Source organism: Hydractinia symbiolongicarpus, chromosome 4, assembly GCF_029227915.1.
Source record: "Hydractinia symbiolongicarpus strain clone_291-10 chromosome 4, HSymV2.1, whole genome shotgun sequence".
Classification (NCBI taxonomy): Eukaryota; Metazoa; Cnidaria; class Hydrozoa; order Anthoathecata; family Hydractiniidae; genus Hydractinia; species Hydractinia symbiolongicarpus.
This window is the reverse complement of record NC_079878.1, coordinates 25,465,729-25,478,582: the sequence shown is the minus strand read 5'-3', so window position 1 is coordinate 25,478,582 and position 12,854 is coordinate 25,465,729. Positions and strand designations below refer to the sequence as shown.

Below are 12,854 nucleotides of genomic sequence, written 5' to 3'. Positions count from 1 at the left end.
TGCTTTTTTGGTTTATAAGAGTTTTCCACTAAAGAAATTTATCCCAGGATCAATGCATAAGCAGTGTGCATCCTTGTTTGTAAAATACCATTAGAAATGATGATATCTATATCCCCAAGGAGGATGATATAGAGGAGGGGATTAGGTACGCTACCTTGATGCACTCCTGAAATAACAGCAGCAAGAGTGGATTTGGTCCAATAGAAAATGACTGATTGGGTACAGTTTCTGCAACATTCCCACACAATATATGAAGTGGTACTGATTTTTTGATTTATTTTAATTTAAGTCGTAGCGTCATATCAAATCATACAGAGTTAAACTTGATAAAATTTCCTTTACATCTTTTTTGTGGATTTTTATATTCATGAAGCTTGTCATTTAATTCGTCCCAGTTTATATATTTAAATGCCATTATTCCTAATGCCATTGATCAAATAATCGCCGTCATCCACCGGAAACTTCTTCGCTTTCCCTCGTTTCGCACATTTAAAATGATAGATCAACCCGACGATAAACAAAAGACTGACTATCAATGCAATCAACAGTGGGATTGATTTCAAGTTTGGAGGCTCGTTGCGGATCACAACTTTCACACTTGGTGGCTGTGTTCCAGGAGTGGTACCTAAAAAAATAAAAATAAATACAAAATAATATGGCAATTTACAATACACAGACAAACATAACGTTTTTTTCTAAATATGAAAGAAATTCACACGCATTTTCATAAGAACATTCAAGTGAAAAAAGCTTTTATATGTTCTTCAGTTATGAACCGAAGAAAGTGAGAAATCGTGACAACAACATTAGACAACAACCTGCAGCTTTAACTGTTGATAATTAAGCCTGAAAGTATTAACAGATTGTGGCATCGTTAGAAAAGCTTCGCTACTACACTCGAAAGTTTAACGCTTACTCAAACATCATGTTCTTCAGAAAATGAAAAAGATATATTTTAAAAGACTTCATAAAAACAAGGAGTATAATTTTGAAAAATTCATACTGTTAAACAGCTCTGCAGCTTCCGCTGGATCAGTTATGAACTGTCTTCTGTTCGAATGGAAATATGGATCTTGCTCTTCAGTCTTTTTAGAATTTGAAGACAAGAGAATATCCTCCGTTGGTGTTTCTTCATAATCACCTTCAGTTACAGTTAACGACTGTTCGTTGTGATCGTCAGCTGCTAGCGCACTTACGTGATATTCTAAAAAAAGTTATTCATTCACTTATTTATCCAGTTAGTTAAGGTTTAGTCAGCCTTTTTCGTTGGTTCTTCTATATTTTCCGAGATCTTTGAATATGACCCAAACTACGTTGTTTTTTATGTACCATATTTACTTGAATCATCACTCCTTTTTGACCCCCCTTGAATAAGCACCCCCCTTACTTCCAAAAATGTGCTCAATAAACAAAATAGTGCTGGAAAGGGATAGTCATTTAGAAATTATTTCATAAAACTAAAATAATACAACCAAATTGGCTTGCAGGACTCTTTATTTGCAAACAGTGATGTATTATGAAGGTCTCAGAAAACTTTCAAAATTCTTAAATTATATGGTAAAAATTAAAAGCTTAATCAATAAATATAACCAACAATGTAAATATTTTTTCTGACAAAACAATATTGTCAAAATTTTACATTGTTATGGTTATATTTATTGAAATCTCAAATTATATTTTTGTTCTTTAATTACATGAAAATGTTTAAATTCTGATTTTTCAATACTTTTTACAAGCACCTCTCTCGAAAGAGCACCCATCCTTAGAGTTCCAAAATTAAATGGGTAAAGTGTTTATCTAAGTAAATACACTCCTGCATCAAAGCAAACTTGCAAGACTTACGTCTGACCAAAATTCAAATGAAGGTAAAAAGGATGCAAATCAGTAATTTAGCTAAAATAGACTAAACTTATTTTTCTTTCTTCCTTAAAGTAAAAAAAATATCAACACAAAAAAATACAACATCGTTAAAATTGCAAACCGCAAAATTTACTACAGTGAAGTATATGAAACTCTTAAACCCCAAAATTTTATTCCTTAAAAAACATGCAGCCAAAGTTAACTCCAAAAATTTCGCAGTGATTTTGATACTTGGAAAATTTCTCAACCTAAAGTATAAGCCTTGATAATTTTCCTACCAAGTGTCTACCATATCAATTATTAGCCCTCAAACTACTCACTTACATGACTTGTATTTCAAATAAATTTAACCACAAAAATACTTACCTGGAAGAGAACAATTTACCAACTTGTTTTCAGCATTGTAAAATCGTGCGTTGCACCCGCCACAGAAATTAGGTTTACATTTTGCATCATTATGTGCAGGACAGGATTTTACATCACAAGGATTCTCTGCACACATTGCAACAGGAACACCTGGTGGACATCCTGTGATAAAGGAAAACGAAGGTTATGAAATCATAAACAATGACAGAAATCCTAATGTAGTACAACATTGAAATTAAAAGAACAATCAAATACAAAGATGAATACTTAAACAAAATTTTTACAAACTTTCTGTACACTATAAATTTAAAATATAAACAAAGAAAATGCAGGGGAATAGGCATACATTGCTGTAATTTAAAGTAACCAGTTTAAATAATACAGCTACACTACTGATTTATAACCATTGTATATTATTCTTAAGACATAATCTGCCACATTGATTTAAAAATTTACACAGCTGATCAAAAATATTGGGTGTTTGAGCCATTTAAGGCCTTTAAAATGAGGTTGTCAGTAGAAAAAGCCAAACATTAAAAACTTGAGTGTTTCCACCACTTAGCCATCAACATGTTATAAATATTTGTAATCACAACTAGTTGACAGATCCTTACAGTAACAAAGAGATTTGAAAATAGTATCGGGCTAATTTACATAGATTAGAATATCTTGCTAATTTTTCCCAGCTCAAAACATAGTTGGCGAAATTGTACCTCTGCTGGTGAAATTGTACCATTCTAAGGTACCATCTGGTTAGGAGTGACAGTGAGGAGTGAGCAGTAAGCAGTGAGGATTTAACTGTTTAATTGTCGGTGTCTGGCAATGTTGAACCTTAAAAGGCCACAACAGAGCAGCATAACAAACCGCAATGCTAACTTTTTCAATGGCAAAATTGCATCATTGCACGCTATACATTTTTTGGCCTAATAACTTTTTAATGAAAAGTAATTTGATATTCTCTAAGCAAGATTTGGCCCTCCTTTCACGCTTGCCACACAGATGCTAGAGCCAGTTGTATATACATACAAAGACAGAAATTAGTCTATTCTTACTTTCTTCTTCCTCTATAATTGGTGCTTGTGTTGGTGGTAAAGTTGTTAAAATCTGCTGCTCAAGTTGTATCACTGCATATCTATTATGATTACCAAAACTGCACACAGATGGACTTCCACATCCAAATAAATAACAATATTTGTGGGTCTCAAAATCACCAATTTCATTTTTAACCTGTTTATAATGCATCAATGCAACATTACAGGTTTCATAACTACAACACAAGTCGTAACAACTTCTTGCAGTTTCTACAATCTCTTTTCCAATCAAAATAGCTCCATTTTTAATCGATTCCTTCGATCGTATTATGGTTTGTTTCATAACTTTTGGCCTGGGACAGTCCGAATCACGTGCATATGCATGGCCATTAAAAGTCAAAATAACGATAAAAGTAAGGTAAATTTCTTTATTCATGATTCCTGCTCACTTACAGCATAACTACATCGTATTTTAGACAAAAAATAGTCCAGTAGTTAGGTTTATTTATTTAGCTGTGCTTTACTTCCTCTCGTTCAGTCTTTCGCTTTGATCAAAACTGAATCATCGATTTTTTTACTACATCCATACTACGCATGCGTACCGTAGATACTGTAGATAGAGCTTCGGTGCCGTACAGTGTAAGAATTTTTTTTGTTTATAAAATGAACACGGGGTAACGATGGAGATTTGGTAAGAATGGCCATGCTGTATTGTCTCCTGCAAAAAGAACAATCTAACTTGGCAGAACGCTTCAATATGTTCAAGTATATTTCTTTTTTTAATTTTACTACTACTAAAAAAAAAAGATTTAAGATGGACACATCCGCACAAATCAAAGAAGAGAAGACATAAGTCGGACGTCCACGGAGTCATTTTAGGCCTAAAATATGGCGGCGGTTAAAACTCAAAAATTCGAAAAAAGTAGTGCTTAACCATCCAGTCATAAACACTGATATTCACTTGAACACTGATATTCACTTGAACACTGTCAATACAGTACCAAAGAATGTTAAAACAGTGCCATTATTTTGCTTAAAAACTGTCAAAGCAGTATTATAGAAGGTTAATATGGTGCTTTATGTTGCTTAAAGATTATCTAATCTGCACCGTAGAAGGCTAATGCTATTGTCAAAACGTTACTGTAGAAGGCTAATATGGCTTCTTCACAGGGAAATCCCCTATAACATAATCAGCTGTTGAAGTGACAAGGCAATTTTCCAGCTAAAAATAATTTCATCCACAAAGACCTGTTATTAAAGTTATGCTGCAAAAGTTATTTTCAAAGTTGAACAAATATACAAATAAAATATTCAGAAGGATATTCCAAAACTAAAAAATTGGAGACTTTTTTAACAACAATAGTTTTGTGTACAATTTTTATAATCTTTTGTGTAATGTTTTGTTAAAAAAAGAAGATAAACTGAAAAAAAAATGTGTTGTCATGAACACTTTGTAAGCACTTTGTTACAAATGTTTTCCAATAGTGTTTAAATCAATCAGTCGGTCAATTAGCCTTGGAAAACAGCAGACTTTTTAATAAATTTGACTCAATAGAGTTGAAAAAAGACACTATATTTAATAGTGCTTTACACACAATTGGAAACTTGTTGCCAAAAATCTTAATATTGTTTTTTGTTGTTCACCAAAAAACTAATTTCCACTTATAGTTACATTATTGTGCTATAGAAAATATTCTGTTCTGAAGTTCCAAGGGAGAAGCTATTACATATATCCTTGGAAAACTAGCTTTGTGACAAGGCAGAAAGAGCTACACTCTGGGTCTGTCCACTTTTGTCTAAGGGGGGGAAGTGATTTTTTTGTCTGATGGTATTACCTATAGTATTTCATGCGTTTTAGAGCTTCAGACAGTGCTAGGCTACAAGAACGAAGTTCCACTATTAAAATCCAAAGTTGGTTCAGATCGATCAGAGTTCAAAAGTACATAAGGTACGGAATAATGAATGTAGGTACCTTAACTACACCTTTTTATATGAGAACTAGTCGTTAGCTCTTGGAAGAATCCACAGAAAGCCATCTATCATAAACATAATTCCTGCATTGATATTTCATACGTCCATTCATACATTTGTTCGTCTGCATGAAGTAATAACTAGTTTTACCTATAACTTAAGTTTTTCTAAAAATTTTAGTTTTTATCTTCCCAATAATCACAAAAATTCAGTACTTTGTTATTTATAGTAAATGTTTTTTTAGATATTTACATAGATGTGCCACCATAATACAGAAAACCTATAGAGGCTATGTCGGTAGAAGTCTGTACCGTGAGATTGTACAGGTATTCTTCCAAGTGTCTTTTTACGCCATTAAATTAAATCTTAACTATTTTTTCTAAATCTTCTATTTAAATGATGTTTCATATTATTAATCCTTATAGAACAAAATGAATTTGATGAGAAAACACTACTACGATGTCATGGCAACCAAGGTTTGGAGAACTCCTTGTACCTTTTGGAGATAAAACATTTGATTTTGTATGGAAATGTTGTGTATGACTAAAATACAATCTCTTTTATAGACTAAAATGCACAAAACGACATAAACTCGAATTTTCGATTTTTTTGCTTTGACTAATTTTTTCTACCTTCCATCTTTTTAAGTGTCAAAATTTTTATGAAAATCACTTTCGTAAATTTCTTTGACTTAAATTATTTCTGTTTTGAAATATAACTGGAATCCCAGAAAATTCAACTAGTCTATAGAAAATTTTGTTATATCACAAAAAAATTAATATTTCTTATTCTTATTTGTGACTTCATGAGCATTTATGATTTTTTATTTTGTCTTTTAGATTCAAGCACGATGGAGAGGTATACAACAAGTTTGTTGCACAAATCAGTTTGCTACCTTTTCACATGTGATATCTGTTGTGGTGATCTTTTAATGTTCTAGGTTTTTACATACGAAAATACAAATTTGATTTTTATGCACGAAAAAGATATCTTAACGCACTGGTTTGTAAAAACGAGATATTCAGGTATAAATATTATAAAGATTACTTGTTGAAATACTTTAATATCAGAAATTTTGCAGGAAGAAATTTTCTCAAATCAAATAACTTCAGAATTTTTTTTCACGAAAAAACGTTATCTGTTATTACGAAAAAGTTGAAATTTTTAAATAAAAGCAGATTACAATGTATATTTATGTAACAAAACATTCTTTGAAACAATATATATTGATTTATATAATTGTGAATTTTTTGCATAGACAACAAGTAAAAGAAATACAAAAAATGAATGAATTGGAAGAAGAAGCCAAAAGGATTGACAATCAGATGGTAATTTTTTTTGTCTTTTTTATTTACACGTTACTTTATTTTTGTGTGGAGGTGTAGAATCCCACTTCTCCTGTGGAATTATCATAAGTATGACACCTATTTTCGCATTAAGTATGTTTGCAATATCTTTTTGTCACACCTTCATATTTTCATTGTGAAAAGTAAACCTTCTTAGAATGGATATTGAGGAGGGTGTTTATAAATTGAGCTGTGTGGATTTTTACACAGAGGCCTGAAATAGGGGTGAAAATAGCACGAGGGTACATTGACGTAACTAGTTATTGCAGACACATTCGTCCAACACAATACCTTTCACTTGTTCTGACGTCTTAAAAAGCATTTCTCCACTGTTATATTTTGTGAATTTCCTATGGATACAATTTTCCCCATATTTCAGGTAAAAAGACAAAGTTAAAACGAACTCTATATATTATTTGTTAAATATCAATTACACAAAGCCTTTAAAACCACATACAAAATAATTTAGGTGGGCGATTTGCACAAACTTCTCGCCGCACCGCACCTTTGAAAAGCATTTCGCGATTATAGGGTTGTTGCTTTATATAGTTTTTGAATTAAAGATATTTCATAGATTATAGATTCCTCTGAAAATGGACCTCGCGACCTCGGCGAAACAGCAATAAGTCATGCGCTGCGCACTGTTTCGCAGTTATAGCCCTTTGACATTTCATAGAATAAAGATAACTCTGGAAATGACCTTCTTGACTTTAGACATTTCATAGATCATAGATAAGCAATGATTTTTCCACTGCACTTCAATCGTGCAGCAGAGTAAAATAAGAAATTTCTATTAAAAAAATTGTTTATTCCAACGGGCAACGTTGCGCTCTGCGAGGTTAAATAAGCAATTAAGTTATGAAACCCGACAGTACACAGCGGCGAAATAATTGTGCAAATCAAAGGCCCTTTATACTTTTCATATAACAAAAATATTTCTAATAGTTGATGTATCTCTGGACCCAATTATAGCCAAAGTGGGAACTAAGTGAATTTCATGTTGCTCATTAGGTCACTGACCCTTTTTTTAACGGGCCGAATGCAGCTGACTCTTGTAAACGACACAGGATCAGATCTGCTTCATGAAGACGCTTTTGGGGTGCCGCAGGGATCTGTGTTGGGGCCCCTGCTCTTTCTTTTGTATATTGATGACTTAAAATCTGTCATCAATTCAAACTACCACCATCTATATGCAGATGATACAATAATTATTTCGTCTCATAAAAACTTGGATACCCTTGTCTCCCAGGTAGAGTTAGAACTTTTGCAAGTCGACCTCTGGCTGAATAATAACAAAATGACTATTAATACGGACAAAACTGAAACAATCTTTTTCGGCAGCCACAGCCAGTTAAAAAAAGTTGAGAACAAAACTATCAACTATATGGTTATTCCTGTGAAGAGGAGCAAAAAAGTTAAATATCTTGGGGTAACATTTGATCAAAAAATGTAATGGGAAAAGCACATTAATGACATAAATAGAAAAATACTAACTAAATATTCTAAAATTAGAACCATTGCATCCTGTTTAACACCTCACACAAAAAACCTTTTAATTAATGCACTTGTCATGCCATATTTCAACTACTGCTCCTCGGCATGGGCTTGTGCCCCCCCAAGGTAGATTGGGAAAACTAGAAAAACGATTAAAATGTGTCCATACCTTTCTTGGGAAAGAGAGGGAATATTTAATGAATAATTTACTCATCAAAAACGATGCCATATTAGTTTTCAAAGCCATGAATCACATTGCTCCTGATTACATGCGCTCAAAATTCCTTTTGACAAAAAACTGTCATAATCATCAAACAAGAGGAGCTTCAAAAAACAGGTTCACACTTCCCTTGGTCAACACGTAATTTGGCAAAAAAGCCTTTCCATTTAGAGCTGCAAAAGTGTTGAATAATCTTCCAGACCAAGTGACCTGTGATGGAAGTCTGCCTTCGTTTAAGACTTCCATCTCTAATGTATTTGGCAAATTCTAATGGAGATCACTTTTTAACTTTTTAATTTTTGTTTTTTATTATTTTTCTTTTCAATTTTCACAGATTATAAATGTTACTATGTTTGATTGAGCTGAGGCAGTCCAAGGTTTATCATTTTTTGTTTCTTTTTTGTTCTAGTGGCCCCCAGTGGAAACAATCCACTAACTATAGGTTTTTGCGATTTTCTGGGCTAGCCACTTTAAATATTTATTATTATTATTATTATTATTATTATTATTATTATTATTATTATTATTATTATTATTATTATTATTATTATTATTATTATTATTATTATTATTATTATTATTATTATTATTATTATTATTATTATTATTATTATTATTATTATTATTATTATTATTATTATTATTATTATTATTATTATTATTATTATTATTATTATTATTATTATTATTATTATTATTATTATTATTATTGTTATTATTATTATTATTGTTATTATTATTATTATTATTATTATTATTATTATTATTATTATTATTATTATTATTATTATTATTATTATTATTATTATTATTATTATTATTATTATTATTATTATTATTATTATTATTATTATTATTATTATTATTATTATTATTATTATTATTATTATTATTATTATTATTATTATTATTATTATTATTATTATTATTATTATTATTATTATTATTATTATTATTATTATTATTATTATTATTATTATTATTGCATATCGCTTGACGATTTAACCAAAAAAAAATCTAAACCTGCCTTTTATCCCTCTCGAAATAATGGATACAAAAATGTCCCAAATAGGCCAAAAACTTTTGGCTTTTTTGTCCTGTATTAAAACATTTGCGTCCAAAAATCTTGCGGGGATTTAAACAAAAACCAAAATCTCTGTTTGTTAAAAATCTGTTACGAATTAAAAGATGTTTTCGGTAGCCTGGAACTAGAGTGGTATCAGCAGTGAGTACTGACTTTCATATGACTTTGTGTTGCTAATATGAAAGTGTGATTTCTGTTATGATAGTATTTTTACATTAAGATTTGTTTTTTAGGCAGCAGCCACGTTTGTCAACAGAAAAACACATTATCTCCTCAGTACTAATGTTTGTCCTGGAATATATAACTCGCCTAACGAAAAATCTCTCGACAAAGAATTCGCTCTACGCAACTCTCAACCATTTAGTAAGAACGAACGCAGAAAGTTACAAAGAGATATGCAATTAAAATATATTAGAACCAGCACTGGCATACCAAGGGCTGAAGAAACAGGGAAGGATGTTAATGTGTGTATACTACCTGTTGCTACGCAGAAACCTCAGGTTGGTGGCGCATGCGCATGTGCATATTTGACGTTGTTTATTGTTCAGTTGCTAGTACGTGTTCATGTTGCTGTTGTTGTCATCGTTGTTGTTGTTGTTGTTTTTGCTGTTGTTGTTGTTGTTGTGGCTGTATTTGTTGTTTTTTTATTGTTGTTTTTGTTATTGTTGTTGTTGTTTAGAAAACATATGTTGTTTGTTTGTTGGCCTGGTGTTGTGCTATGAATCATACTTTTGTTTAAGGGTCCGTTCAGAAGCCCCGAGGAAGTTCAAAAACAGCGTTATAAAAGATTAGAACCCAGTCTTCGTGTTGCAACGGAACATCAATCTGTAGAAAAAGCTAGGTAACATTCTTTTATATTTTTTACATCCATTGACAACGAAAAGTGCTTATACTTTAAAGTAAACTCGCTTCTGTGTTTCTGTTGTTTTTCTTAGAACCCTACTGCGACAAGAAGAATGGACCAAAAGAATCATCGATAAGAGGTATATCTTTAGTGCACGGATTTTTTGGGGAAAGTTAACATTTTATTAACATTTTGCGCCATATAATGGCGCGTGTGTGAGACCACGATAAAAAGCGGTGTATTCAAACTATATTTTTATAATTTTAGCTTCTTACCTTCAACGAAAACAAATTATCCTTACGTTCCAGCGCTTGATTCGTCCACTTTCTATGGAAGGTATAGACCCAGAATTCCGATTTCCTTTAATACGTGACCAAACATCTTTCTTAACAAGTATACCATTTTTTGCAAAACAAAAAAATTTCTGTTGTAACTTTCCCTGTGACAACAAAAGAGATTGCGCACGAAACTAAACTTTATATTCAACTCTTAGTCTCGATTGACTCTTCTTAAACATGGATTTGTTTTTTAAAAAACGCATGTGGCGAACAGGAGTAGAGAAATAAATTTAGTCACTTTGTCGCTTTGTATATTTGCTCTGTCATTTGGACCAAATTTTAGGGTTGATTATGGCACAAAACATTTTAGAGAAGACGTCCCCGAGAAACACATTCATGCTAAGGTAAACGCAGTTTTAACAGACATTCATCGCTGTTAGGATTTCCCAATGGGAATGTTGTAATAGATAAATTATTTTTCTCTGTCGCAAAATGATCAAAACATATTCGTAAATTAAAACAATACTCAATTAAAAATAGTAATTAATGCATTTAGAATTTTTCGATTAAGAATTAAAAAATATGACTGGAAAAGTTTTCTAACGTACACCAAAACGTTCGAATTTATATTAAAACGACATAGCTGGTGAGCTTAAACACATACCCAAATTGCAGTTTCTTCTAAGCGTGTATAAAGTCAGTTTTATCTCTATTTTAGTCGTTTCAACGTGTTGTTTCGCCGATTCCTATCTTCGAGCAGCTTGGAAAGACATATTGATAAACACAACCTATTTATGTATATATAAATGAACATAATAAATTGAATTTTTTTTAAACAAAATCTTACGTTGTCCATTTTTAGTTTACAGATTTATTCTTTTTTTTATATATTTCACTATACGGGAGCTTTCCCTACTGCATAAGGGCGCTTATTAATCCAGAAATAAATGAACCAAAATATTTGTTGACTTTTTACCCTGAGTGACTTATCAGAAAGTAATTGACAGAATAACAAATGAAATTGTATTTATTTTTTACAGGTCATTATCTTTTAAAGAATTCACGGGAATTCGTTAGCCGTATTTTTCGCATTGGTTTGGTGTAGCCGCGGCGCGACGATTTTGGAACAACAAAAAACTCTGATATAAATAAAGAGCCTTCTCTTTATTTATATCAGATTTTTTTGAACTGACGTTGGACGCTAGCACTTCAAAACTGCTCAAGAAAGATCTCCGTCATTAATGTTACCTTCCATCCTCGTACGTTCTTAGTAACTAAGTAATGACCAGGCCACCAAGAGGATCATGTACAAAAAATTATAGTTTAAAAAAAAAATCTTCTCCAAACATGACATCACCACAACTTTTAAAATGGTAGTCAACACCCCAGCTAATCGTTTCGTGTTTCTTCGTCAGTATGTCGAGGCTGCGAAAAACTTACTGATTGGTTATTTATAAAAATAAGACTTCGTAATTGGTTGGTGCAGGCAATCACACAACGCCGGTAAAAATACGTCGCCTTTTTTCTATTTCGTACACAAAAAATTTCATGTGCCTGTAACGTGGCTGTTTTTTCGTGCGCACAGCAATGGAGGTAAAAATAGGAAAAAATTATTTCTACCTCCATGGCACAACAGAAAAAATACGAATGTTACTGTTCTGCCCAATCTTTGGACATAAAGATACCCAGTCTTAAGACTGGACAAGGCGTCACAAGATTGGGCAGGAGACCATGTTAGGCCCATCTTTAGACGCCTTTTAAATTTTAAAGAAAGGATGTGTCACACAAGCTCTGTTGTTTGCAAGACCCAGCAATCAATTCTCAAGCACATTTAAACATCATAGTTGAGGTATATGATAAACAAAAAAAAAGGAAAGCTGTTGAATTAACCTGGTCAGTTTTTTACATACCTACATCCCAGTGGGTACTTTAACGTTGAATCAACGTTGAAAAGACGTTGCTTGCGACGTTGATTTTATCTTACAAATTAAAGTTTTTTTGACGTCTTTTTCCGACGTCTATTCAACGTCGGACATCAACGTCTTTTTAACGTTGAAACAACGTCTCGCAACGTCTTTTCAATGTTAAAACAACGTCTTTTCAACGTTGAAACAACGTTGCAGGACGTTGTTTCAACGTTGAAAAGGTGTTGATGTCCGACGTTGAATATACGTCGAAAAAACTTTCATTTGCAACGTAAAATCAACGTCTTTTCAACGTCGCAAGCTACGTTGAAACAACGTCTAAAACCTGTCTAATAAACGTCGTTTCTGCATTGTTTGGAAATGCTCTCGCAACCATTATTCAGCGTCGTTTCAACGCTTAAGGACAGACAAAGTTGACCGAATGAAATCATAATC

General features: G+C 32.1%; 2 protein-coding genes across 2 annotated transcripts; one reads left to right on the top strand and one right to left on the bottom strand.

Annotated features, from left to right (window-relative positions):
- Positions 1 to 404: 404 nt before the first annotated feature.
- On the bottom strand, positions 405 to 3,834 carry LOC130642382 (uncharacterized). Its single transcript, XM_057449467.1, has 4 exons — positions 3,279 to 3,834; positions 2,227 to 2,388; positions 1,004 to 1,204; positions 405 to 625 (listed from the first exon to the last, which is right to left on the bottom strand). The coding sequence occupies exons 1-4, from the start codon at positions 3,691 to 3,693 to the stop codon at positions 405 to 407; spliced, it is 999 nt and encodes a 332-aa protein (XP_057305450.1). The 5' UTR covers positions 3,694 to 3,834.
- A 45-nt stretch (positions 3,835 to 3,879) lies between these two features.
- LOC130642023 (spermatogenesis-associated protein 17-like) lies at positions 3,880 to 11,445 on the top strand. The gene is made up of 13 exons (XM_057449088.1): positions 3,880 to 4,022; positions 5,116 to 5,205; positions 5,473 to 5,554; positions 5,654 to 5,704; positions 6,068 to 6,086; positions 6,169 to 6,253; positions 6,487 to 6,556; positions 9,606 to 9,872; positions 10,113 to 10,213; positions 10,308 to 10,355; positions 10,484 to 10,552; positions 10,838 to 10,898; positions 11,213 to 11,445. The coding sequence occupies exons 1-13, from the start codon at positions 3,955 to 3,957 to the stop codon at positions 11,270 to 11,272; spliced, it is 1,071 nt and encodes a 356-aa protein (XP_057305071.1). The 5' UTR covers positions 3,880 to 3,954; the 3' UTR covers positions 11,273 to 11,445.
- The last annotated feature ends 1,409 nt before the right edge of the window (positions 11,446 to 12,854 follow it).